Raw genomic sequence first — 27758 nt, forward strand, 5'->3', positions numbered from 1 at the left:
CCAAGGACAGTAAAGGCTTTGTAGAGGGTCTAGCCATAGCGGTGGAGCTTGACACAAGGAGTAGGTTTAGAGAGGTACAGAGGTAGAGAGGTAGAGAGGTAGGGGGAGGGCAACTCGACACTTCACCAGGGCAGCAATGCTCTGATGCTCTTAACATTGCTCTCGTGCTGCTGACTTGAGAAACCTCGCTGGGGCAGCAACAACCCCTCTGCTCTGGGCTACCAGAGCTATGTCAGTCTGGCAGCCTCACTGACAGCTCCGAGGGCTGAGCGCACCACTCCCCTGACTGGACGTCCCTCCAGTCAACGTTCCGACCCTCAGGCAGTCAGTGTGGCTGGCTGTCTTCCTGGCATCACTGCCGACCCTGAAGCAGCACTGCTCAGCTGCCCCGTTGCTGGAAACAGGGGTATCTCAGCCTCTGTAAGCAACACAGGATAACAGACAGGGAGGGAGGAGACCGTCCGAACAAGCAAAAGCCCAAAAGTAAAATATTCATTTCTGCCTGTAGCCAAAGCAACCCATCCTCTTCTAAACCTCACTTTCAAAGAACCACTCACCAGAGGCAACCAAGACTGACTTCACTGACTACCCTCCTACAGACATGTGACAAACCCTAGTACGGGTGCACATTGCCTCTTTCTTCTAAAATCCAAACGACCCACATGACACTTTTGGGAGGTGCTTATGACCACTGCATTTTACAAACATAAACGTCATGGCACAGAGAAGGTCCACATTTGTTCTGGGTCATAATGGTAAATTGAGGGGCCAGTCCCAGAGACAGGATCGCATTTTGCATATAGAAGGCGGGGGAGCAGTATTCGGAGTAGTATTCAGGGACTTCTGAGGCGGAGGAAATCAGTGAGGCTACTTTCTAGTTCTAGGGCAGGGACGGAACAGGGTAAGTCTGCAGGAAGTAGAAGAGGAACAAAGCCACATTCCATGCAGTTGCCTTAATTATTTTATGGAAACCTGCTCCATTGTCCACTCCTCTGAGGCTCCACAGGCTGAGGCACTTTCGGAACACCAGGTAAAAAGTACCCCCACTCCCTGCTGTGGTCATGAAGTCAGGCCTCTGTCTTATTCCCCGAGACTTTTGAAGGGACATAAATTAAATTACAGAGCCACAAGGGACTGTGAAAGGCATCTATTCTAAGCCTTTTGGGTTATCCATGAGTTCCCAGAGGATAAAGAACTTATAGACTCTCACTCTGAGTTGCTGGTAGAGCTGGCACAAAGCAAGACTGCCTGGTAGCCAAAGGGAGAAGAGTGCTCAGAACAGCAGGGGAGTCTATGCTTACCTTCCAAAGAATGGATTCCCTGCTCCTTGGCAGTCTTGTAAACACTGCTGAAATCATCCCCGAGGTTTGGGTCAGCGCCAGCAGCAAGGAGAACCTGCACCACACTGGAAGAAATCAGAAAGACAGAAGTGTCAAAAGCTGGAAACGCCTAGGAAGTAGAGTCTCAGGTTCTGATACCTGTTTGGGGATTGGATCTGCGTCTGTTCAAGTGAGTGGTACAGGGGAAACAACATGGACTCTGCCAGTGTGAAAGTCAAGGGTAGGAAACCTCTGAAACTTACTAGCTGAGAGGCTCTGGCCAAGTTATTTAACACCTTTCTAAGGCCCTATAGGTTTCCACAACTACAAAATACAAAGTATTTATTCAACAATTAGTTGTCAAATGCTTCCTGTGTTGTAGTCACTGTGCTAGGGTCTGTGCCCTCATGGAGGTTACAGTCTTCTGGGGAGGACAACAATTTAGCATAAAATTGTAGCAATGTGTGATCAAGGCTATGATGGAAGAAGTACCAGGTGCAGTAGGAAACCAAGGGAAGGGATCAAGAAAGGCCTCCCAGAGATGTGGTATTTAAGGTATTTAAGACTTGAAGGCTACAGAGTCGGACCTGGGATGGTGAAATGGGAGGACTCAATGCGTTTACAGATCCTGGAGGCAAATGAGCACGGGGCTTCCCCTGAAGAAAGTAGGGCTGGAGCAGAGAGTGTAAGGGGGAGAAGCATGGGAGAGGAAGCAGGCCACTGAAGGGCTTAAAGGGGAAGGGACTTGACAACATACGCCTTTCCTCCCCACCTCAAAATACAAAGACTTAGAAAAATACATACCATATTGAAATACTAAATTAAAACATCCACCTCCTTAAAATTCCAAGAGTAGCCACTATTCACAGTTTGGTATATCCTTCCAAACCACTGCTATTAGAAAAATCACTTCAGTAGCTGTGTGTGAATGGACTGGAGGGAGGAGGACCAGAGCCAGGGGCCTCTACAGACTCAGTGAGGTTAAATTAGGTAAATTTATAAAGCACCAAGCGTAGTATCCTTGACCCAGGAAGTGTCCGTATATACATTTACTTCACTCCTATTACAGAATATTCCTGCCAATGTTTTATTTTTTCTGTAACAAAAAAAAAATGTGTTCACTATAAAACATTCAGAAGATATAGATAATTAAAAAGAAGGAAATATTTTAGAATATGTAACAGGGGCGCCTGGCTCAGTCAGTTAAGCAACCAACTTGTGCTTTTGGCTCAGGTCATGATCTCATGGTTCATGGGACTGAGCCCCATGTCAGGCTCTGTGCTGACAGCATGGAACCTACTTGGATTCTCTCTCTCTCTCTCTCTCTCTCTCTCTCTCTCTCTCTCTCTCTTTCTCTCTGCCCCTCTCCCCTGCTCACATGCACGGGCTCTCTCTAAATAAATAAATAAATAACCTTAAAAAATATGGTTTAAAAAAGGGAATATATAGCATCCATTTTTTCAATGTACATACATTTTTATTTACAAAAATAAGATCATACATAAATTTTCTCTGAACACACACAAACACACATATTTCCATGTTTTAAGTATTTGTCTATCACACTGGGTTTTTTTTTAATGTTTTATTTTATTTTTGAGAGAGACAGAGCAAGAGCAGGGGAGGGCAGAGAGAGAGGAAGACACAGAATCAGAAGCAGGCTCCAGACACCGAGTGTGTCTGCACAGTGTTCTGACCCCGACGCGTCGCTCGAACCCACGAACTGTGAGATTGTGACCTGAGCTGAAGTCAGATGCCTAACCAACTGAGCCACCCAGGAACCCCTGTCTACCACATCGGTTTTTAACAGCTGCACAGTGTTCTACTATAAGACTATTGTATATTTTATTTAGCCAATCTCCTATTGTAAAACATTAGATTATTTTTAATATTTCAGTAACACATGTCTGATTATTTCCTTTGGCTAAATTCATTGGAGATGAAGTCCTAGGTCAAAAGCTTAAACCTTTTTAAGGGTTTTGATAAATATCACCAAACTGAATTTCAGAAAGACTGTACCAATTTTTATTTTTACTAGCAAAGGAAAAAGAGAGTAACTGTTGGGCCTTCCTTTCTCCAAAATAGGGTGTTTATCGGGGTGCCTGGGTGGCTCAGTCGGTTAAGCGTCCGACTTCAGCTCAGGTCACGTTCTTGCGGTCCGTGAGTTCGAGCCCCGCGTCGGGCTCTGGGCTGATGGCTCAGAGCCTGGAGCCTGCTTCCGATTCTGCCCCTCCCCCGTTCATGCTCTGTCTCTGTCTCAAAAATAAATAAACATTAAAAAAATTTTTTTTTCAAAATAGGGTGTTTATTTTTCTTCATCACGTGTCAATCTGGTAAAAAGAAATGGAATCACACTACCGTTTCAACTGAATTTCTTTGATTACTAATGAGGTTGGACTTAAAAGAATATGTTTAGGGGGCACCTGGGTGGTTCAGTTGGTTGAGTGTCTGACTTCAGCTCAGGTCACGATCTTGTGGTTCATGGGATTAAGCCCCATGTCAGGCTCTGTGCTGACAGCTCAGAGCCTGGAGCTTGCTTCAGATCTGTGTCTTCCTCTCTCTCTCTGCCCTTCCCCTGTTCGCCCTCTCTCGCAAAAATAAACATTAAAAAAAAAAAAAATGTTTAGTAGTTAGTTGTGTTTCTTTTTTAATGAATCACAACAGTTGATTTTATTTTCATAATGTCCTTTGACCATTTTTCTCTTAGTATGTTAATCTTTTGCTTACTGGCCTTCAGAACTGTTAATGCTTTTGAAGGCATAAGTGGTAAGCAGTTCAAAAACTTACTCTAATTATTATAACTATTAAAAAGTCAAACAGTAGTTTTAGTTTTTCTCTTCTTTGTTAGATTTTCAGTATCTGTAACCATCAGTGTTGAGGGTTTTCCCTGTACTAACTGGCTTGAATTTCATTACCTTCAACAGGCAAACAACCTGGCTCAATTACTTGCTGCATAAATGAATGAATTTTAGTAATTCCCATGTCCACAGACACACACTCCTCACAGACAGATCAAAGAACCAGAAGCGATCTCCCACGTAGCTGAGGTGCTTCTACAACTGATCTAGCATGGTCAGGTTGAATCTCAGGTGTCTATTCACCTTACCTACAAGGATCTTAAGAAGTACCTTTCACAGGTAATCCTTGTAGGATATGGATTATAATTCCAAAGAGAAATGAGAAGTGTCTGTAAGCAGCTAAAATCCACGTCTAAAACTCAGATACTGAATTCATAGCAGAGTCTGTCAGGTTCTCACTTGGAGACATATTTGTTCTTAGTTTACACATAAGTGGGATGAGACTGTTTCCCAGAAGATTAAAAGCCAAAGGGTACAAAAAGGCTGTTATACATAGGCAAATCAATTGACAGCAGTGAGAAAAAATATCTGCTAGAAAGGTTGTATGATATAGAGGTTAAGAACACTGGCTTTAAGAGGTGCCTGGATGGCTCAGTTGGTTAAGCATCCGAGTCTTGATTTCAGCTCAGGTCATGAGCTCACAGTTCATGGGATCAAGCCCCGTGTTGGGCTCTTTACCAACAGCAGGGCATCTGCTTGGGATTCTCTCTCTCCCTTTTTCTCTCTGCCCCTCCCCTGCTCACTTTCGCTCTCAAAATAAATAAACTTTAAAAAAAAAAAAAAGAATATGGCTTTAAAATCGGGACAATCTGGGTTGCCTGGGTGACTCAATCAGTTAAGCATCCAACTTCGGCTCAGGTCATGATCATGCGGTTCGTGAGTTCGAAGCCCGTGTCAGGCTCTGTGCTAACAGCTCAGAGCCTGGAGCTTGCCTCAGATTCTGTGTCTCCCTCTCTCTCTCTGCCCCTCCCCTGCTCTCACTCTCTCTCTCTCTCTCTCTCTCTCAAAAATAAATAAACATTTAAAAATAAATAAAATAAAAATTAAAAAATAAAATAAAAATAAACAAAATAAAATCTGGGACTATCTGAGCATCAACATGAATAATGACAGTAACGGATTACAACCCATTGAGTAAAATAAGATTCCATAATTCCATACTGAAAACAAGTTAATGGAGAGAAAGGAAAGCTCTTCCTTACTGTAGAATGACAACTAATAAATGTAGAAGGTATGATGAAATTAGAACATCATCATTTTGCAATCTCATAATTATCAAGGATAATAAGAGCATCTGGCTTATATGGCTGTGTTAACGCATGTAAAGTGCTTAGAACACCATCTGCCATACAATAAGTGCTCAACAAACATTGGTTATTATTATTACTATGTACCTGACTCTGTGGTTGGGCTGTGGGGAAGTCAAGAGAAATGTGAATTAAGACACTTAAATTAGGAAGACAGAATGATATTTTATAAAAAGCACAGAGAGACCTGGGTTTAAATTAAAGCTCTGTCATTTACTGCCTGTGACCCTGGACAAGTTACTTCACCTCTGAGACTCCATTTCCTTACCAGAATAATGGAGATAATGACGCCTCCTTTTCAGGTGATGAGAAAGTATGTGAAACTTTGTGGCACATGGCACATAGAAGGAGCTCCACAAATACAAGCTCTCTTCCCTTTCTCCATATAATCTTAGTGATAACAACATGAATCTGGGCCACAGTGGGCACGTATACCTGACCACCCTTCCCCCAGGACTCATGCCGGCACAGCCTTGTGTTAAGAAGGCAGCTCTTCTATATTCTGCACAAGTCAGCTTGTTACAAAATCCAAGTGACAAAGGTTTGTCGATCTAAACTCAAAGGGACATAATTTGGTTAATCCTCAGATGCTGTATCCAATCACCATTCAATCACAACCCCTCCCATGGCAGGCTGTCCCTCCAGGCAGCTGGTGTCACTAACTGTGCTAACCTGGGCCTCTCCAGGTTCATGAGTATTGATTCCGTCTGTCCAATTTGTAGGCTGCAAGACGTGTCCAAGCAACCAAGTATGCCGCCCTTGGCCCTGGAGGGCAGACAGTGGTCTGGTAGGATGGAGAGAAGACAGTGACTAGGCTCGGCCCTCAGGCAGCTAACCCAATCAAAGGGAATGGGCAATTCACTTCACAAACTTGGAGGCCAAAGAGGGTAAGCAACCAAGCTAGTGACTCATTCTGCAACCTCAGAGAAAATTTCCCTCACTTTTAATAAAACTCAAAAGGCAGCAGCCCCACTATGGGGTATTGCTAGGACTAAAGGAACTGTGGCTGCTTAGTGGCCAAGAACGGCACCAAACACCTTGCCAGATGGCTAGGAGGCTTTTTGTCCAAGGGCCATTTACGTACTTAGAAAGCATCTAATCCAGAGCTTCACGGGGATCAAACCCCTCTTGGAGAAGCCAGCCCAGATCAGGCCAGAGGGCTACATGACTACGCTTAGCTCTGGTAATCAAAGCTAGCTCTGACGACCAAAAGAAGTGTCCAGACCTGTGGGCTACAGCAGGACAAAAACAGGCTAGCCAGGTTAGAGAAAGCTACGGCAAAGCTGGTAAGAACAGACTTAGCAGTTGGCCATGCCCAGCAAGTATCAAAACGTTCAGAGTCAAACTAGAACCAAGGGCCAGAGACTAGGCAGCACTGATATGTGGTAGAGAGTCAAAAGCCAGGTCAGATGTTAAGGGCTAGGAGCTAAAGGAGAACAGTAGGCCACAAACCAAGTAAGCAGCCAGAAACTAAGGAATATCCAGGTACCAGAGGTCAAGGCAAGGCAAAAGAAGCAGAAACGAGAAGCAGCAGTAAGACTTTGGAAATGAAGTGATTTCTGTCTCTTTGATGCTTTTTGCTGAAGCAGAAACAAATCCCCAGGTTCAGAACTGTATCGGGGAGAAGGTGACTTATCTGGGGAGAAGGTGAGTTGGCCCATCTGGCTGACAAGGGGAGTACAAGGTCAGGAGTAAAATGAGATTCTGATGGCACAAAGGGAAGCAGACACTGCTATTTGAGGTGATCCATCAAAGGACAACTGCAGCCTCCCCTCTGTTCTCGTGCCAGCATACTAGGTGCCATTTTGTACGTCTGGGTTTAGATATTACTGCCTTAAATTTGGATAGCTGGTACCAAACAGACTTTGGTGTATGGGCTAGGCCTTTGTGGTCTTAACATCTGGATTAAAGGGGGCAGAGTAAGTCATTCCATGCACTTAACGTTTTTCTACAACAGGAAACATTTCTACTCAAAGGATCTATGTCAACTACTCTTCAAGTTCTCCATAGGCAAAGACTTAAGAATATCAGCAATTCTCCAAGCCAGCTCAGGATTTGGTCTCCGGTGGTCTGTGGAAAGATATGCCTACCAATGTGAGGATTAGTCTCAAAGGCTAGAGAGAATTTCCAGACTCTCTTTCCCTAATTTCAAGATTCAGAGGATGTGTACAGCCCAAGAGGACAGGAGTCTGTCCTTTCATGACCTGGCTCTAGCAGCAGTACTTCCTTCCTGTGTGCCCATCAGGATCTGTTCTGTTCTTATCTCCACTCAGTACTCACCAAAAAGGCAGGGTCTTGTGAATACTGAAGGTGAAGGAAGTGAGGGTAAACTCTGATCCTAGGCTGAGAGCTATTTTTTTCTCTGCCTTGTTTCTACTGCCTGCTAGTACAAATATCTATTTTCTTAAGGGTACAGAATGGCTAAGTAGGAGGAAGGTAGTAGTCTAATCATAAGAGCTAACATTTGTGTATACTTCCCACATGACACTGTTTTAAACACTTTATATATAATAACACATTCAATCTTTACAGCAACACAATGAGGCAGGTTATGCATTAAGAAAACTGAGGCACTGCATGGTTAAGTAACGTGTCCAAGGTATCATTCAGCTGTAAGGAGTAGAGGTGGAATTCAAACCAGGGCAGTGTGGCTACAAAGTCCATGTCCTTATCCCTCTGCCATGTTGCCCCTCACGCTCCTATACTGACTCCCAAGAGCTAACAATCTGTGGGAACGCTGTGCCTCAAGTCAGGTTTTAGCAGCAAAGCTAGGATCAGAAAGTCCAACAGAAAGATGGGGCAAGGGTATGAACAGTGAATTCCCAGAGGAAGAAACAAACAAAAAAGATTATCATTAAGTATATGAAAAGATCCTCAAACTTATGTTATTAGAGACATGCAAATTAAAACAATGAAATATCACTTTAAATCCAACATATTGGCAAAAGTTAGAAAGCTAAAAAATGCCAAGTGTTGGAGAGGACATGGGGTTCTGGGACTGTTCACGTACTGTCAGGATAGACTGGTGCAGCCACTCTAGAAGCCAAGCTTGTAACACTTTGTCAAATTAAAGTACCTTACTCTATGACCCAGCACTTCTCTTGAATATATATATCCCAGAGCAATTCTTACACAGATCCATAAAAGGCGACATGGAAGATGTTCATCCCAGCATTTTGTGACAGTGGGGAGTTGCAGGCAATCAAGTATCCATCACTGGGGAATGAGTTAAGTTCAATGTGGTAGAGACACACTATCTGATATAGCAGTTAGAAGCAACAGACTAGATATACATTCAACAACACCAACATGATCTTTTAGAAGGGTTGATTCCCTATCCCCTTCTATTAATCATTAACTGAACTTAACCACTTGTTCCAAAGGTTTATTCCTTTAGGAAGTCTCTCAACTGCAGAACTTCTAATTCCTATGATGATCTGGTAGATCTTGGGGACTAATGGGTTAAGGACCCAGAGAAAACAATGAATTCTCTGAAGTACACCAAAGACCGTCAAATGTGCCACGACTTCTGCTGGGAGTGCCCCCCCTCTCCTTCAACTGGTTAGTGCTCATCACTTTCAGGGCTCTTCAGTGATAAGGTCACCAATTCACTGAGTCTTGTCTGACCTCCAGCCTGGATCCATGCCCTTCTTATTTGTCTACAGAATGCAACACCCACACCCACGGGTAGGTGACCCTGATCATATTGTACCATGATTGCCTATTTACTCGTATTTACCTTTCCTGCTAGACCATGAGGCATAGAGACCATGTCTCCACCTTCCTTCCCAGCTCCTTGCCCAGTGCCTGGGTCAAAGTGGTCAGTAGATGCTTTCTGAATAAGTGCATGAATAAATGATGAATAAATAAAATTATTATTTTCTCCATAAGTTTATTTATTTTGAGAGAGAGAGAAAACAAGCTGAGGAGGGGCAGAGAGAAAGGGGAACAGAGGATCTGAAGCAGGCTCTGTGCTGACAGCAGAGAGCTTGATACAAGGCTCGAACTCACGAACTAGGAGATCATGACCTGAGCCGAAGTTGGATGCTTAACCTACTGAGCCACCCAGGCACTCCAATCATTATTTTATTTGATGGGAAACGGAGAATGGTAGATGGCAACTGTCTCAGCCCTGCCTAGCCATCTCCTATCTGAGGTTCCAAACTAGGCCACAGGTGGTTTAGCCGTGGAAAACCTTCATCTTCCTCTCCTGAGCATGAGGCCTTTCCTGCCTTCCACCAGGCAGTTCCCAGACAAAGGTGAGGAAATGAATAGGAGAGTGGTCCCTAACTGGAAGCTCCTGGGACTCATGAAACTCCCTTTGGAACCACAGCCCCCAAGAGGCACATTTTAATTTGCTGATCAGATTATAATTAGATTAGAGGTGGGAGCTCATGTAGGAAGGTTGGCTCACACCGACCTTGATGAGCTCCTGCTTTCAGGACAGTGGGGTGTCACAATGCATGGAAGATAGTTACATCGATCGATGTTAAGGCTTTCTGCTCTCAGTGGCCGGAGGGGCTTGGGGTTGCCACATTGTTTAGGAAAAAGCAAGGAAACCTGTGGTGTGGGCCGAGGCCTATGCTGGGCAGGCACGTGTCAAAGACAGCTGGTGAGCAGCTGGAGTTGGTGAAGCAAGAAGGGCAGTGATCCCAGCTCCAGGTCGTCCCCACACAATGTTGAGCTTCAGGAGAAGCTCCTCCAACTCCTCCTCCCCTCTACCCGCCCCCCTACATGCAAAGCATAGGGTCACTGTGATGAGTGTCACGGGTCCCAAGGAGAAGACAAAGAGTTGACCTATTCTCAACCCAGTGCACACCTCGATGAAGGGAGGAAGCAAAGAGGTCAGAGTTCAGGAGGTTTGCTGGAAAGTCAAATGAGCTGTGGCTCATTCAGCCTACTGGCTGGTCTATGAGCTGGTCAGGAAAGCAGGGTGGCCTGACCAAAGGCACCGGCATGTGTTAAATCTAAAGGTCCTTTGGCATGAGGGCATGAAATGGGAGTGGAGAGGGTGAGGAAAGCAGTTTTCTTTTTAAAGCAGGTTCCTTAGGCCAAAGCATAAGAGACTCTTAAAAACTGAGAACAGGGGCGCCTGGGTGGCGCAGTCGGTTAAGCGTCCGACTTCAGCCAGGTCACGATCTCGCGGTCCGTGAGTTCGAGCCCCGCGTCAGGCTCTGGGCTGATGGCTTGGAGCCTGGAGCCTGTTTCCGATTCTGTGTCTCCCTCTCTCTCTGCCCCTCCCCCATTCATGCTCTGTCTCTCTCTGTCCCAAAAATAAATAAAAAACGTTGAAAAAAAAAAAACAAAAAAAAAACTGAGAACAAACTGAGGGTTGATGGGGGGTGGGAGGGAGGAGAGGATAGGTGATGGGTATTGAAGAGGGCATCTTTTGGGATGAGCACTGGGTGTTGTATGGAAACCAATTTGACAATAAATTTCATATATTAAAAAAATAAATTAATTTAAAAAAATGAAAAGTTAAAAAAATAGTAATAATAAAGCAGGTTCCTTAGGAAACAAACTAAGGATCAGGTAGGAGGCAAAGTACCTGTATAGAAAATGTGCCCCAATTTTCTCAAAAGAGGATAATAATCTTTTGTTTACTTCCCTCAAAAGGTAAAAGTCAATAATCATAGTAACAGCAGCCATAGTGTGAAAAGCACTTTACATTCACTATTTCAGCTCCATATAACCACTTGCAATGAGGTACTAGTCCCATTTTATAAGTGAATAAACTGAGGCTCAGCAAAATCATGTGAATTGCCAAAGTATACACATTAATTAAGCATAGGAACCAAGATTCAAATCCAGGTCTGTGTAAGGCCAAACCTAGTACATATTCCACTAAACTACACTGGTTCTCACTCATCCAACTATCCATCCATTAGTGTGTCTTACTATCCCATAATTACTGAGCCCCTACTGTGTACCAGGGACAGTGACATTTTCAGATGGTATAGTCAAGCAGGTCATAGCAGCCAGCTGGGTTAAAAGGGAGTCTCATTCAGATGGACAGGGTCAAAATCAGTGGTGAGATCATTTGGGGGAAGGCTCAAGGAAGACATGGCACATTAAGGAGAGGGGCAAGGAATCAAGACCACCATCACAGGGTTTCCAACACAATCTTGATTTCACATCCTTAGCCTAGTTTCAAATGTAATTCCCTATCTTTCATGTCTTTCAATCTGTGCTCTGTAATATATGGTTGTCAAACCTATGGGCTAATGTGGTCAAGCTCTGATGGTAGGGATTTCACCACAGTATGGGCCTGATTAGGCTCTCTCTAGGCAAATGGTCTATAAGAGCACGCTGGGGCTGATATTTTTCTTCAACTCTGGATGAAAATAACAACAAGAAAACAAAAAATATTAATAACACAAGCAGATATCTATGCACTAAATAGTCTTATGTGCATCTTATGTGGAGATTAAATCTTCACAATCACCATTGCTGAGGTAGGTGCTATTATTATTCGCATTTTGCCGATGCGAAAACAGAGCTAGTTAAGAGATACAGCTAGGTTTTAAACTCAGGCAGTCTCCTTCCAGAGCTCTTGTTCCTCACCACTGTCATACATAACTGGACTGTGTACTCCCCAAAGGAGGGACTGTGCTTGACCATCTGTTTCTCACACATAAGACCCAGTACAGACCAGTAAATATTTGTTGAATCAATTCACTTCTGGGGCCTTAACACTGCACTGCTGATATGCAGAGTTTTTAGTCAGCTCCTGGGCTTTATTTGCTAGTATTGCTAAGTTGGGACTTCCTCACCCTGCATTTTATGGTTGGTTTTTGGTTTTTTAATTGTAGACTTAAACACTCATCCCTATTAATGTTTATCACCACAGATTTAACCATTGTTCTAACCCACTGAGTTCTTTTTTCATGTCCACAATTCTTTCACCTAACATATTAGCTCTCTCTCTAAGCTTCATTTAATCTGCCAATTGGGTTGGCATTTATCCATGGTCTCAATAGAATCACTGATGTAACTACTGAAAAGGACGAGGCCCTGTGGCTCACCACTTGAGTCTGCTCTCCAGTCTCCAATCATATATACACAACATATGAAATAGGTCATTCACCATTTATTAGTCTGTCTGAACTATTCTCCACATCATAATTTATTCATGCGAAATGTCATGAGAGACAAAATACCTTGCTGAAACCCACACACACCTACTATACTGCTTGTATACTCCTGACCCACTAGCCTGCAGCCTTATTTAAATAAGCAGCTCACCTCTTTCCACCATCTTGGACCCTTGGACCCTGTGGAAGCCTGCTGGGAACAGGACTCTTAAAAACAACAAATATGTCTGTTAGGCTGTAGTCCAAGGCCATTTTTGTTGGCTATAAGTGAGGTCTTTGGAACCAGAGGGAGCACACAGCTCTTCTTAAAACTGAAGATGTTTATGCTCTAGATAAAACTGAATTCTATCTAGGCAAGAGATATGCGTATATGTACAAAGCAAAGAACAACACAGTGACTCCTGGTGGCAAACCGAACAAAACCAGAGCAATCTGGAGAAAAGTAACTTGTGCTTGTGGAACCACTGGCATGGTTCATGCCAAATTCTGAAGCAATCTTCCTGCTAAAGCCTCTGGCCACAGAATCCGTGTGATGTTGTACCTCTCAAGGATTTAAACTTAATGAAAAGTAAATAAAGGTATAGTTTGTTCTCTTAGACAGGTAGAAAGAAAGAAAGAAAGAAAGAAAGAAAGAAAGAAAGAAAGAAAGAGCCCATGGCAGAGAGTGGATCTGATGTCTTTAAAGAAAAGATGTGGGAGTGAACCATATCACAGTCCTTAGAAGTTGAACATCCTTCCCAATGTATCCTTCCCCATGACCAGGATGGGCACTGGATGCTCTCCTTGTTGGTCCCAACTGAAACTCTCCAGGAGATCACTGAACACAGAACTCCCGAATAAGATACAGTGTTGGAGAAGGGGGGTTATCCTGAGATTGTTATGTTAGGCAAATGAGCTGGCACTGCTTTCCAGGGACCACTGTCTTGGGTTGCCTGAGGTCAAGGCATGCATCTGCCAAACTAGAATCGGTGCATGCTGGAATTGGAATATCATTATTATGAAACAGGATTATCTTGAGCAATGATTCCAAATGGGATTAGAAATGACTCTGTTACTCAGACATAATCGGCCACAGCAGCAGCAGTGGGAGAAAATCAAACTCGGCACACTTTTCTGGGGACATGATGCTGGCATTCCGGGCACCTGGCCAGCATTCTCACCCACCCTTTCTTGCTGGGAAATACTGAGCACTGTCCAGCATCGGGCAGGTGGCCACCTGGGACAAGAGCCAGTCCTATATCAAAGTGTCCTGCTCTGGGGTCTCATGTTCTAGGCCCAGTTTCTAGGATGAAAAGGAGTGGAAAAAATCTCCAAAGCCCTACTACTTCTGAGTCACCTAAAGGTATTGGTGAGAGACAAGTAATACCCTACATTCAAAGACAGGCTTACCTGTAGACCATTCACTAATTTCCTCCTGGAGTGACCAATAATCAACAACAAGAATAATAATTAAGGCACCACTACTACCACTAACCAAAGTAACAAAGCCTTATCAAGTGCTTACAATATGGTAGGCATTGTTCTAACACTACATATATTTACATATTTAAACCTCAAAACAGCCTTTTGTGGTAGATCTACTTATTATCCCCATTTTATAGTAGATGTGAAGAAACAATCACAGATAAGTGAAAGAACTTGCCGAGGTACATAACTAGTAAGAGAAAGAATGTGGTTGAGCCCAGGTAATCCAGCTCTAGAGCTACAGCTGTACCAATGCTAGGCTACCAAAGACTGAGAGGATCATGGCCTGTGTTGGATAAGGCCTTTCCTTCACATTCTCTGGTCTCTAGCCTCTGCTAGATCCTCCAACAAGATCTGGCACAGTCCTACTTTCTCACCTTTGTGAACCTATGCTCACCACAGTCCTTCTCCCAGAAATGCTGTCTTTCTAGCCCCCACCTCTATCAATCAAAATCCTGTCCAACTTTCAAGGCCCACCTCGTATGAAAGGCTTCCCTTAATGATGTTGCCTCTACATGGCGTGATCTACACCTAGCACTATAGGTGATCTTCACTGAGGCACTGACCACATTCTGCCTCATTCTACAGTTAAAGTGGGACTTGTTTATTCCTTTACTGCCAGATTTTTAAGATTTTTATTTTTAAGTAATCTCTCTACCCAACATGGGCCTTGAACTTACAACCCCAAGATCAAGAGTTGCATGCTCTACTGATTCAGTCAGGCACCCCCCAATTGTCAGCTTTTTGAGAAACGGAGAATGTTTTGTCTGTTTTTAGACTTCTCATAATCATCCAGCACATCATCAAGAAACCCTAATTGAGCTGACTTCACTCTAGTCCCAGCACCCCTTAGGCCAACCCATAGCCTTGCTCCCCACCATCTCCCTCCACAGGCAGCATACTCCAGTGGAAAAAATGAGAATCTGTGGTTCAAAGATACCTGGCTTCAAATCCTGGTTCCCTCTTTCACTTATTAAACAACCCTGGGTATCCCTGAGCTTCACTTTCCCCATCTGCAAAATAGGGATAATAATCCTTCCCTATTTGGATTGCAGTGAGGATTAGAGACAACCTGAGAAGTGCCTGACATAGGCTTGGCATACAGAAGGCACTCAATCATAACCATAGCCGTGATCACTACAGTCAGAAGATCAGCCAGCACAGCACAGGCAACAAGCAGCCAGGCCAAGAACAGGATGGGGACCCTGGGAAGAAGCTGCAGAACTCTGAGGCAGGATAGACCTCTACATGGTTGGGCCCCCGAAGGACCTGCACTGAAGCACAGGTGCAAGGGTGCTCTACCAGCACTGCCTCTGGCCAGCCAACAAGGAAGGAGAGCCACTCAGGGAAGCTGCCCCTGGTCCAGCTCCAGGAGCAGCATCACTCTAAGAACACCTGTGCAGTGGCTGACCCCATAAAGAAAGGCCTGCACAGCCAGGAATCTCAATTGAGCTACTGGTTTCTTAAAGACAGGTTTTAATGCCCACCCACCATCTCAGTAAGGTGGAAAGAAAATAAGCAAATGCTAAAAATAAATGACTGCTATGAGAGGAAATTAAATGGTCTTCAGCCAAGGATGGCGGCATTTTAAAATTAACAAAGCCCAGGTACCACATCCAGGAAGGCCTTGGCAAATGCGTGTTATCCACTCATTAGATCAGCTCCTCAGGGACCCTGGCCAAGCAGGGAAGGCAGTGCCGGGAAGCAGTCCTTCCGATGCTTATGAAATGCACTCCGGGAGAAAAAGCAGAGGAGGGAGGGAGACTCTTGTGGGGAATTTCAAACAGTTTTGCTGGAGCTCTGCTTCATAACTTCACCTTCTCTGAGGCAGGGGCTTTCAGAGTAACCATCAAGCCCAAGTGGACTTATCTGAATCTCCCCCCCACCATCCCACTCTTGGTTCCTGAGGCACAACAGCCACACTATCTAGGTGGTCTCACTGCCTGGCAGTCCAGGGACAAGGAGTCTGAGGACCATGTGGGATGGAAGACAAGCTCCCAGTCCTGTATCCTGTACTTTTTTCTTACTATGAAGAATCATAGGATACTTTGTGAATTTACATAAGCTCCCTGTGTATCGCTTGTAAATGAATTTGTTGTTGTTCATCAGGAATTACACCTTATGACGTCACAAATCATGTGAAGTCACAAACCTTTATTCTCTAGTAACAATTAATACACGTGAAATACCATCAACAATAGGAAATCTAAACATTCCAGGTGACCAGGAACTATACGAAGTCATTTTGACATGACAAACAAATTCTCAGTGTGCCACCAGTCACAATTAATAATGAATATTAGACAGGGATGATGGCTTTTTAAAAAAATTTTTTAAATGTTTATTCACCTTTGAGAGAGAGAGAGAGAGAGAGAGAGAGAGAGAGACAGAGTGTGAGTGGGCGAGGGGCAGAGAGAGAGGGAGACACAGAATCCGAAGCAGGCTCCAGGCTCTGAGCTGTCAGCACAAAGCCCGATGCACAGCTTGAACCCACAAACTGTGAGACCATGACCTAAGCCAAAGTTGGACGCTCAGCCAACTGAACCACTCAGGTGCCCCGGGATGATGACTTTTTTAAAAAGTTTTTTTTAAGTCAATTTACTGAAGTATCATTTACTCACAGTAAAATTCACCCTTTTAAGATGTACAATTTGATGAGTTTTGATTGTTCAATCCAGATTTAGAATATTTCCATCACCCAAAAGTTCCTTTGAGCCCTTCCTCCTACTCCTAAACCCTAGCAGCCACTAACCTGATTTCTGTCCCTACAGTACTGCCTTTTCCAGATCATCCTATAAATGGAATTATATCATAGCTAGTTTTTTGTGTCTGGCTTTAGCTTAGCATAAGGCTTTTAATATTTGTCCCTGTTGTTGCACGTGTAATTTTTTTTTTTTTTTAACTGCAGAATAGTGGTCCGCTGTATGGATGTACCATAATTTGTCCATTCACCAGTTGATAGACATTTGGATGATTTCCAGTTTGGGGCAATTATGAATAAACTACTATCAATGTCTTTTTGAAGATTTTTGTTTTTGTTTTTAATCTTTTTAAATGTTTATTTAAACATATTTAAAACATATTTACAGAGGAGGGGCAGAGAGAGGGAGACAGAGGATCTGAAGCAGGCTCCACACTGACAGCGCAGAGCTCAATGCGGGGCTCAAACTCACTAACTGCAAGATCATGAACTGAGCCAAAGTCAGATGCTTACCTGACTGAGCCACCCAGACGCCCCCAAGATTCATGTTTCTATATCTCATGGACAAAGTTGGTATAAGAGTTGGTTTTGCTGGGCTAGATGGTAATATATGTTTTGCCTTTATGAGAGACTGCCAAAGTGGTTTATAGCATAATGCATTCCTATCAGCAATGATGGCAGTTGTTCTGCATCCTTGTCAGCACTTGGTACCGTCAGGTTTTCTAAACTTTAGCCATTCTAGCAGGTATACAGTGGTTTCTCCTTGTGATTTTAACGATTTTAACTCACATTTCCCTAAATGATGAATGCTGAGTATCTTTTCATGTGCTTATTTGCCATCCATCTCTTCTTTGGCTAATGTCTGCTCAAATCTTTTGCCCATTTTTTAAAAATTGGGTTGTCTTTTTACTGTTGATTTGTAACACTTCTTTGTATCTTCTGGACACTATTCCTTTTATCAGACATGTGTTTTAAGTCATTAAAAACTATAAGGATCTAAATCATACCGTATTTCCATCACACCGCTATCCCTTGCACGTAAACACTGATGAAGTAAACAGGACAGACTTATACCTTCATTTTACAAATACTTTAGTGACACTGGACAGAGGGCCAAGCAGTAGTTGGTAACTGCTAAAACTCAGGAGACTATTTTTACCTCCACAATAAGCACCTAACCAACACTAGGCTTTAAGGAAAGCTACATCTGGAGAAATGACTGTTCTATAAACAGCTTTTGGCCCCCCAGGCTCTGCACCTCCTAAAGCCCTGTTCTGGTCCACCAGGCTCCTGGAATGGTCAACAGTCGTCACACTCCACTGCTGGCCATTGTCCACTGGGAAAGGTAGGAGGCTCCCAATCCATCCTTCAGTGAAAGAGCAAACAGTGGGGCCTGTGGCTGCTTGGACATCAAAGTTGAGCAAACAGGCCGGGCAGGCCCTGCCTCTCCGCCTACACATCCTGCAAACGCCATGTGAAGGAGCTTCCCTGAGGGGGTCATGACTTTCAGCTTGTCATAGCACACATCAAAGTTCGCACCACACACGAACTGGGTACATGGGTTCGAATCAAGTCGCCCAAGAGCGGATACTCAGCCATTGTATCCAGTTTTAATCCTGTGTTTTCCCAAGTAATTAAGCCTTCTTGCTTATGAACTTGTGACTAAGTAAAGCATCACTGAGAGGTTGTAACATCAAAGTGCCTTCCACCGTCTGTCCATGTTTGGTAAAATTGGATTTCTTTCCCTTCTTAAAGAAAAACTAATTGAATTTAGCTGAAGGCTGGGTATATTTGCACGAGCTGGTGAAGGCTATGCTAAGTCACAGTGATCATCCTGGGACCCTGTGGCTTAGCCTTTAGTTGGGTTGGGTCAAAGTGCAACACAGAATGAGGCACCCAGACTCAGGCTAAACAAGTGCCTGTGGCATGAGGCTTATGAAGGTCTCATTGTGGAAAAGGGGTCAGCCCCCAGCGACTGCTCCTCAAGTCGCTAGTACACCCAAGCTGTTACTAGGGCTGGCAAAAGGATCATCCTAGTAGAATGTTGGTAAATCTTTGGCAGAACGGCTACTGAAAACAAAGGCCATCACATTACTTGCATCCTTGATGTCAGCAGTCTGAGTAAGCTTCTTAAGGCAAAGGCTGTGATGCTTATTATCTGAATCCCCTCACAGCCTAACACATCAGCACCAGACACAGTATAGTTTTAAAAAATGTTTGCTGGATACATAAAATGATAGTATAAAGGGGTGCCAGAACAAAGTTCCTCCTTCCTGATGAACCAAACTCTCTGTATCCCTTTTTTGCCTTGTTCGTCAGGAAACTTCAATCTAAATTAATACTTAATTCCACTAATTACCTGATTTGCAGTGAGTACAGCATCGTCCCATTTATATAAAATTACACACACACACACACACACACACACACACACACAATCAATCTCTAGACAGAGGGAATTTATTTGACTGCTACTTTCTTCTCCATATTATTTTTACAAAAACAATAAACCTATTTTCAGAAAAGAAAATCTCTCGTTCAATCCTGATACAATTATCTTTCCTTTTACCAATATGATTTCTGATCCAGTTTTAACTCTCCCGTGTACATTTATATTTGTATTTTAATTTGAGTCACTGCAAACCCTTTTGGAAATAAAAGGTGAGAATAAATTATAAATTAAGTTCCCATACATACTTCAAAAATTTTGTGCTACAGTACTGTATTTTCTATTCAAAATTAAATAAGATAGTACTATCTTTACTATTCAAAATTAAGTTAAAAGACAAATACATACATAAATAACAGTTCACAAGATGTTAATCTCCTTAAGGATAGACACTATTGTGCTCTATCCCGAAGGATGTAAGGCATGAAGCAGGCACTCACTAACGGCAGTTGAGGTGAAATGATCAGATGGTCTTAGGACCTCTCTCCCTTGAGCTTGCAAGCTGCCAACATCTAAAGGAGGTGAAGGTTCTCTGCTCTCAGCTTGGAATCAAAACGTGCAGTTCCTCTACCCTCCTTTCATCCAAATCCAATTGAAAGGTGGTGGTATTTCAGGCCTGATTCCAGAAGGGCTTGGTGATTGATGAAATGAGGATCAGCACACTTCTAATCAGGAGAAACTTACTGGCAGACTGTGCTGGCATAAGCATGATCATCTCTCAAGACCACCCCCCACGGCACTTTACCAATGAGGCCTACTCACTCTGACCAAGGTACTCCTGGCATTCCTTTTTATCAGGTTCCATTTTTCCTTTCTCTCTCTCTCTCTCTTTTTTTTTTTAAGTTTTAATTTTAGAGAGAGGGCAAGTGGGGGAGAGGGGCAGAGGGAGAAAGAGAGAATCCCATGCAGGCTCCATACTCAGCATGGAGCCTGATGCAGGGCTAGATCCCAATACCCTGGGATCATGACCTGAACTGAAAACAAGAGTCAGACTCAACCAACTGAGCCACATAGGTGCTCCTATTTTTCCTTTCCTTTTCTTTTCACATTTATTCATTTTTGAGAGAGAGAGAGAGAGACAGAGAGAGAGAGAGACACAGAGCACAAGCGGGGGAGGGGCAGAGAGAGAGGGAGACACAGAATCCGAAGCAGTCTCCAGGCTCCGAGCTATCAGCACAGAGCCCAATGCGGGGCTCGAACCCACAAACCGTGAGATCATGACCTGAGCTGAAGTCAGACGCTCAACTGACTGAGCCACCCAGGCACCCCAATTTTTCCTTTTCTATAGCACTTCTTACCTTCTAATAAGGTATGTAGTTTACTTATGTATTATATTTATTATTTATTGTCTGTTTCTGCCTCTCTCTACGCAGGGACCACTAGTATAGAAATATGCTCTGTGGGAAAAAAAAAAAAAGAAATATGCTCTGTGAGGACAGGAATCTTTGTCAAGAACAGTGACTGGCAAACAGTAGGTGCCAAATATATATATATATACACATATATATGTATATATATATATATAACAGATATATGTAATGTATATACAGATATGTATATGTATACATATACATATATCTGTAATATATATATGTATATGTATACATATATATGTATATATATGTGCATATATATTGTGTATATGCGTATATATATGTGTAATATATATGTATATAATATGTATATATATGTATATATACATATATATATGTATATACATATGTATGTATGTATATGTATATAATGTGTATATATAATGTATATATGTATATAATGTGTGTATATATAATGTATATATATACACATATATATGTATGTATGTACATATGTATGTATGTATGTATATGTATATAATGTGTACATATGTGTATATATATGTGTAATATATATGTTATATATATAATGTATATATGTGTATATATATGTATATATATATGATATGAATAAATTAACCTAAGTTTGCTATTTGCAATAAAAATCTGTCCCTGGGCCCTGGAAGGAAGAGGAGGGCACAAAATGGATGTTTAAAACACCAATAATTAGTCCTAGGAACCAAAACAAGTAAATACTAGCCAACACTGTCACTTCGCTCAACAAGCAACGCTGATTTGCTAATGGCCCTGGATAAAGACAGGACAATCAGTTAAGCCAACAACTCGTTAGATTTAGAGAGAAATGTCCCCAAAGCACATCTACCAGCTATCTGCTCACTGATTGACAGTACTCTTAAGTATAGTGTTATTTCCTATTCTGTCTCAGCGCTGAAAATACTATGTAAAGAAGGGCACACACTCCCTTCTCTTTTCTCCACCACCTGCTATCTCTTGTGAATGGAGATACTTGCAAGCTGGGAAAGAAAACTGGTGGGTGGGGTGGAGGTGGTGGTGGGTGGAGTATCACTGGTAGAATAAACACATGTGTTTATGTGTAGAGACATCTAATATGGGCAACAGAGAATAACAACTCACCATTTGTAACAGGTAGCACAAACACTATCTCACTGGGTTCTCACAAAAATATAGCAAGAATCTACCCTGCTCACAGAGTCAGTCCTCTCCTGACGTCTGCTTTGATAATTTCCTGTCCACATGGCTCTGACATCATTGATTACACTACACTCTGTCTCTCTACCTGCCATTCTTTTTCACATTGGACCTTGAGCTCCCAAGGTCTCTGATTCTCCAATGCTGAGCACAGAGTCTGGCTCAGAGTAGACGTTTACCAAATGTTTGTAAAAATAAATGATTTCAGATGAAGAAATAGAGTGCCCACAGAATTCTTAAATTCAACGAAGGGTCAGAACCAGGACTGGATTCCAGGACTCTCAACTGCAAAGCCTATTTACATCAAGTTTTCTTTTTTCTTTTTTTATTTTTTTAATGTTTATTTTTGAGACAGAGAGACAAAGAGTGCGAACGGGGGAGGGACAGAGAGAGAGAGGGAGACAAAGAATCGGAAGCAGGCTCCAGGCTCTGACCTGTCAGCACAGAGCCTGACACGGGGCTCCAACTCACGTGCCATGACATCATGACCTGAGCCAAAGTCGGATGCTCAACTGACTGAGCCACCCAGGCGCCCCACACCAAGTATTCTTTTAAGGGCTTGGAGCTTAAGTGGCAAATAAAGAAATGGAATTCTGAGAAACAAGTTCAGGACAGAGGAGCAGAGAGGAGAGACCTATCTCATGTATAGCTAAGTCTCTCAGCCAGTCTGAAGCACTGCCATCTTTATATTAGAAAATCCGTTTTGTTGGTTTCCACCACATTTATGATCCTTCCAAAGGAGGCCAGTACTGGCAGACAAAAGCCTTAATGATCTGCTTAAAGGAAAAATTAAAACTGGTAACTCAAACTATCAATTTCAGTGGCTGCTACTTAAGTGCCCAGTCTGCTTTTTTTGAAAGCATTTCTTTTTGCTCCTTTTTAATCAATTCTTTTGCATAATTACAGCTAGAGACTGGGATGGAGAGGCAGTATGCAGCACTAGCCCAGGATCTGGCAGCAATGAGGTAAAGTAAAACACACAAACTTTGTAGGCAGCCAGACCAGGCTCTAACTCGTCTGTGTGATCTCAGACAAATCACCTTATCTCTTTGGGCTTCAGTTTTCTCAGCTACAAAATGAGAAATCCATCCATCCACCACCTACCTACCTACCTACCTACCTACCTACCTACCTATCTTGTGTCAGTTGTGAGAACTGAAGTAATTCTCTACACACAGGGGACTATTTCAGTCTTTACAAAACAGCTATCCCTTGAGGAAATGGGGGAGCGTGCAGGAAAAGAACACGGCCTCCAATGGGAGGGAGAATGTCCCCGGCCTTCCCTAGTTTCCATCAGAACCTCCAAAGAAATAGCCTAGCGGGGCCCTTACTGTGACTACAGATTCCTCACATGGACAGATGGTGGAATAAGAAAACATGGAGGTAACTCAAATGTGTACCTTCAACCACTTAACACACTTCCAAACATTTCGTGACTTCAACAATGCAAATGACATGCCTAATGTCACAAAGCCAATGAAAGATGGAGCTAGGATCCAGAGTTATATTCTTCCCTCTCCACATCTTCTATACTTTCCACTGCACAAGGTGTAGACCTGACCTTCTCCTTAGTCCACCACCCTGCCTCTGGAGAAAACAGCAGGGAGACAAGCAAGGGTGGAAGAGGGTTCTGGAATGTGGTCTGCAGGGATCTGGCTAAGGGAGCCCTGTGTGGAAGGAGATCTCTCACCTGTCGTTTCGGCTGATGGCTGCCACCATGAGTGCTGTCCACCCAAGTCTGTGCCTTGCATTGACATCTGCACCTTCTGACAAGAGCCTAGAAAGAGAGAAATATTTTCAGTGTATGGCATATCATGGACTTAAGAGTGGAAGAAATGAGACAGTCAACAAATAGGGAGGCTACATGAATCTGGAAACAGTCAGAGGCCTTTGAGAACTAAGTACCCACTCTAGCTCCTCTGGCCAGTCTCCCCCCCCCCCCCCTTCCCAGGGATCCCCTACCCCTCTCCTTCTTCCCTTAATCAGTCTGACCCCTGCTGTTATCCTTCCAGCCTTCTGAGGAAAGAATGTGCCTTCTCTATCTTAATACCCTGACACTCCCACTACCTTGGTCCACTACCTTGGTCCAATGCTCTCTCCCTGATTCTTTGCCTATTCTAATCCTACTTCCATGGTATGGAATACAATCCTGGCTTGAGAGGTCCCCCGAGAAGGCTTCCTTAGCTCATCCAATCCACAGATCTGTTTCCCATCCTTAGAATTTCCCCATGCTTAGCACTGAATGCCCAATGACACTGCTTATCTAGGTAAGTGCCAGTTTGCAAAAGGATCACACTCAAGTTTCTCTGTATGGTGGTTATTTGGAAATTCAAAATCTCAAACCCAAGGAAACATGGAAAGATGCTAGAAATGCTAGACTGGGGTGCCTGAGTAGCTCAGTAGGTTAAGCTTCCAACTTTGACTCAGGTCATGACCTCGCAGCTCATGAGTTTGAGCCCTGCGGCAGCTCTGTGCTAGCTAACAGCTCAGAGTCTGGAGCCTCCTTCAGATTCTGTGTCTCCCTCTCTCTCTCTCTGCCCCTCCCCCAATTGTGCTCTGTCTGTCTCTCTCTCTCTCTCTCTCTCTCTCTCTCTCTCAAAAATAGATAAACATTACCAAAAAAAAAGAAAGAAATGCTACATTAGGTTTCTAGGAGAGTCCACACAAGCCTGACTCTCTATGCCAGTGCCTAACACATAGTAAGAGCTCAATAGTTGCTGGATAAACTAACAAACACAGTTTTATATATATCACTAAAATCCTGAATTCCGGGTCCTGGGAACAGGGGGCTCTACAATGTGGGGGTGGACAGAGAGAAGGGAGTAAACAGAATCAACCTCTTACTGGACACCTACTATAAGCAGGAACTGCCTTCAGAACTTGACACACCTGCTCTCATTTGCTCTTCATAGATGCTTAAGGAACTGACGCTAACCTCCTCTTCTCATGGATGAGGTAACAGGCTCAGTGAGGTGATATGACTCGCTGAAGGTCACAAAGCTAGCTAAGGAGTGATCAGTGACTGAAGTTCAGGCTGATAAAGGCTCTAGAGCTGGAACCCTTCTCGCCTCACCACCCTTCCTCCAAACTGAACCTGACGCCATGGCACATGGAAGACAAGATACTCAACTGATTTTAGCAATCACCATACGTGCCTGGTCCTGTGCTAGATTCTGGGATGGGGGGTGAGAAGACACAGGTGTACCCTAGAGAGCAAATGACATAGTTGTGGAGGGAAGACTCAGGACAGCAGGAAATCAAAGCCTGCAGCGTATAGTCTTCCACCAGAAGTGCTACAGGAGACCAGGAGAGAGGGGGACCAAAAGGCAAGAGCAATTCACCAACAAGGCAGGATCTGCTTATGAGGACTGGGTGGGAGGGTGTTTGGAGGACTCTTTAGAGGGGAGCAAATGAAAGGGCACCTGCAGAGAGTCTGGAGGCTTAGAATTGAGTCCTAGTGCCATTCTTGTGCCACAATCTGCAGTCACTGCTCCTCTGGACCAAGCCAAATAAAAGCTCTGTGCTGCTGAAGTAAGCAGGTGATGAAGGCTTGGGAGGAAAAGCCGTATCAAGTATGTATTCACTTGGCCCGTGCTGACACAGGAGAGAAGACAGGCCAACAAGGACATAAGCATGCATCAGAGGAGGGCTGTGAATGGGGAGCACAGGCTACAAGTGCACACCCAGGAGACCTAACCCAGTCTTAGTGACCTGGAAGCCCTTCCTGAGGATGTGATGCCAGAGAGTTAGCCCGACAAATGAGGTCAAAGAAGAGGAAGGAGTGCATGAGGCAGAGGCTAAAGCCTCTCCCCCAGAAGAGAAGGCAGCATGACTGGGCACAAAATCTGAGGGAAGAGTGTTGAAGAGGAGATTGGGAAGTCACTCATCTCTGATCTCTAATTTGGAGGATTTCTTCCGGTGAAACTCCTGGGCCTCTTTACCACACAGAGTTAAGCCTTTTTTATGCAGGAACAATTTTCTATGGCCAAGAATATTAAAGAGAGTAAGAACCCTGTGAGACAAAAATCTCTTTGCACAAAACCTCCTTCCTAACTTACAAAACCTTCCCTGGTTTAGCAGGTGCTGTGGAAAGTGCATGGGTATGAGAGTTTAGAGCCTGGGGTTCTGATCCTGTGATTCTGATAGGATGGCTTCATTTCTCTGGTCCTCAGTACAGAAGGCCAGAAAATCAAGACCAGCCGAAGCAAATCAAAGAGGTTTCTGAAGGAAAAGCCTGAACTGTGCCTTGAAGGATGGAAACAGTTTAGAGACAAGGGAGGAAGTGCGCAACAGTCAAGACAAAAGGAACAAGACACTATCAGGACACAGGGAAGCAATGGGAAGGTATATTTGGAAATCATCAAGTAGATCCATCCAGGTGACGGTTCTTGGCAGAGAAACAGGCAGCTGCCAAGGTATGCAGGGCCTACAACAGAGCCTCTAAAGTCAAGACACAGGGCCAAGGCAGTGGGCGTAAATCTCTTTTGAGACATAGGCTTCTTTGAGAATATGACCAAAGCTGACGATTCTCTCCAGAAAAGTGCACAAGAGCACAGGTACTCAAAAAAAAGATTTTTTTTTTTCAATGTCCAGGAGTTCACAGGTCTTCATGAAATCAAAAAAAGATCCTAGGTTACAAACCCAACTTCAAGAGTTGACAAATGCCTGGCATGCATGCTACCGTCCTGCCTCCTGCATCTAAGTCAGAAATCATGAATCTCTCCCGGAAGTGTTTTCTGTGGAGCCTTTGAACAAGCCTCAGAATCCTTTTCAACCCTCGTTCTAATCAGGCATCATTGATCAGCTAAAGCCGGCAACAGAGAAGAAACCTATTTGGCATTCCTTAAGACTGTTACCACAGGCAAAAGGGTTGTCACTGAAGGTTTCTGTGCAAAAGAAATTATAAAATTAACCTGATAGCTTAAGCAAGCTGACTCTGAAAGGGGAGAGAGTAGAAAGTGGGGACAAAAGACAGTTTGGGAGCTGTTGTAACATAGACAAGGGAGACAAGTCAGGGCAGGAAAATGAGAAAGCGGGGCATGGCCAGGAAAAACTCAGTGCAGCCAGAATCCCTCCTGTCTCCAGTGGGACAGTGAGCCGTTTTCCCCTGCCTGGGCCCTGAGAATTCTGGAAGCAGCTCTGATCTGGAAGTAGGGCTGAAGAAACAGGACTGAGATGCCTTCTCCTCATGCCCCTTGAGGACCGAGTATGGTGTAATGAAAAGGATGAATAAAAGGACTTTGTAATAAATCAAACCTGGATTCACATTCTAGCCCAGCTAGATAACCCTAGGCCAATCAATTCTCTGAGTCTCAGTTTTCTCACCTATCAAATAGGGACACTAACCTCTAATTTGCTGGGATCCTAGCCCAGTACCTGGCACATAGCAGGTGTTCGATACAGGGTGGCTTCCACCTGCCACCTTACCCTACTTCCACCTCTTTCATGGAACGAAGTGTTGTAGTCTGACGCTGGCAGTGGCAGGTTGGCCAATACCCAGGGATTCTAAGACAGGGTCACACAGGATGACTGGGTAATTCATTCAGCTTGGCTCCGGGCACTCCTCTCTTCATTTATTCAACAAACATGTGTACATACCTACTCTGTGCCCAGCTGCATGCTGGCTCCTGGGAAGGAGACAAGACAGAGGTTCTTACTTTCCAAAGCCTGAGCCAAGCAGTGTTTTCTCTTTATATATGTACACACACACACGTGTTGTATTTATTACTTTTTTTCACAAATAATACATTTTAAGATTAACTCACACCACCAAGTATACAATAATTCCATTTTTTAAAATTGCTATATAATTCTCAATGGCACATTCACCTGATTTTTTCCTTCTCTGCTCTCCCAGAGATACCTACTGAGGCAGTCTCCATCTCCCAGCCACCAAAAGTAATGCTCAAAGAACATCCTCTTGTGGGGGGCCTGGGTGGCTCAGCTGGCTAAGTATCTGACTCTTGATTTCGCCTCAGGTCACGATCTCACGGTTTCGGAGTTCGAGCCCTGTGTCAAGCTTT

General features: G+C 43.7%; 1 protein-coding gene and 1 pseudogene across 2 annotated transcripts in view; one reads left to right on the forward strand and one right to left on the reverse strand.

Moving 5' to 3' along the window:
• CLPB (caseinolytic mitochondrial matrix peptidase chaperone subunit B) overlaps nt 1-27758 on the reverse strand; it is a 143190-nt gene that overhangs the window by 90212 nt on the left and 25220 nt on the right. For both annotated transcript variants that reach the window (XM_049619377.1, XM_049619386.1), the window contains exons 3-4: nt 23426-23512; nt 1302-1405 (exon numbers count right to left, since the gene is read on the reverse strand). In XM_049619377.1, the coding sequence (XP_049475334.1) occupies nt 1302-1405; nt 23426-23512 (191 nt within the window). The remainder of the gene's footprint in view (nt 1-1301; nt 1406-23425; nt 23513-27758) is intronic.
• Nucleotides 12802-13173, forward strand: LOC125914280 (60S ribosomal protein L35a-like; annotated as a pseudogene).

This window comes from Panthera uncia, chromosome D1, assembly GCF_023721935.1.
Source record: "Panthera uncia isolate 11264 chromosome D1, Puncia_PCG_1.0, whole genome shotgun sequence".
Lineage (NCBI taxonomy): Eukaryota > Metazoa > Chordata > Mammalia > Carnivora > Felidae > Panthera > Panthera uncia.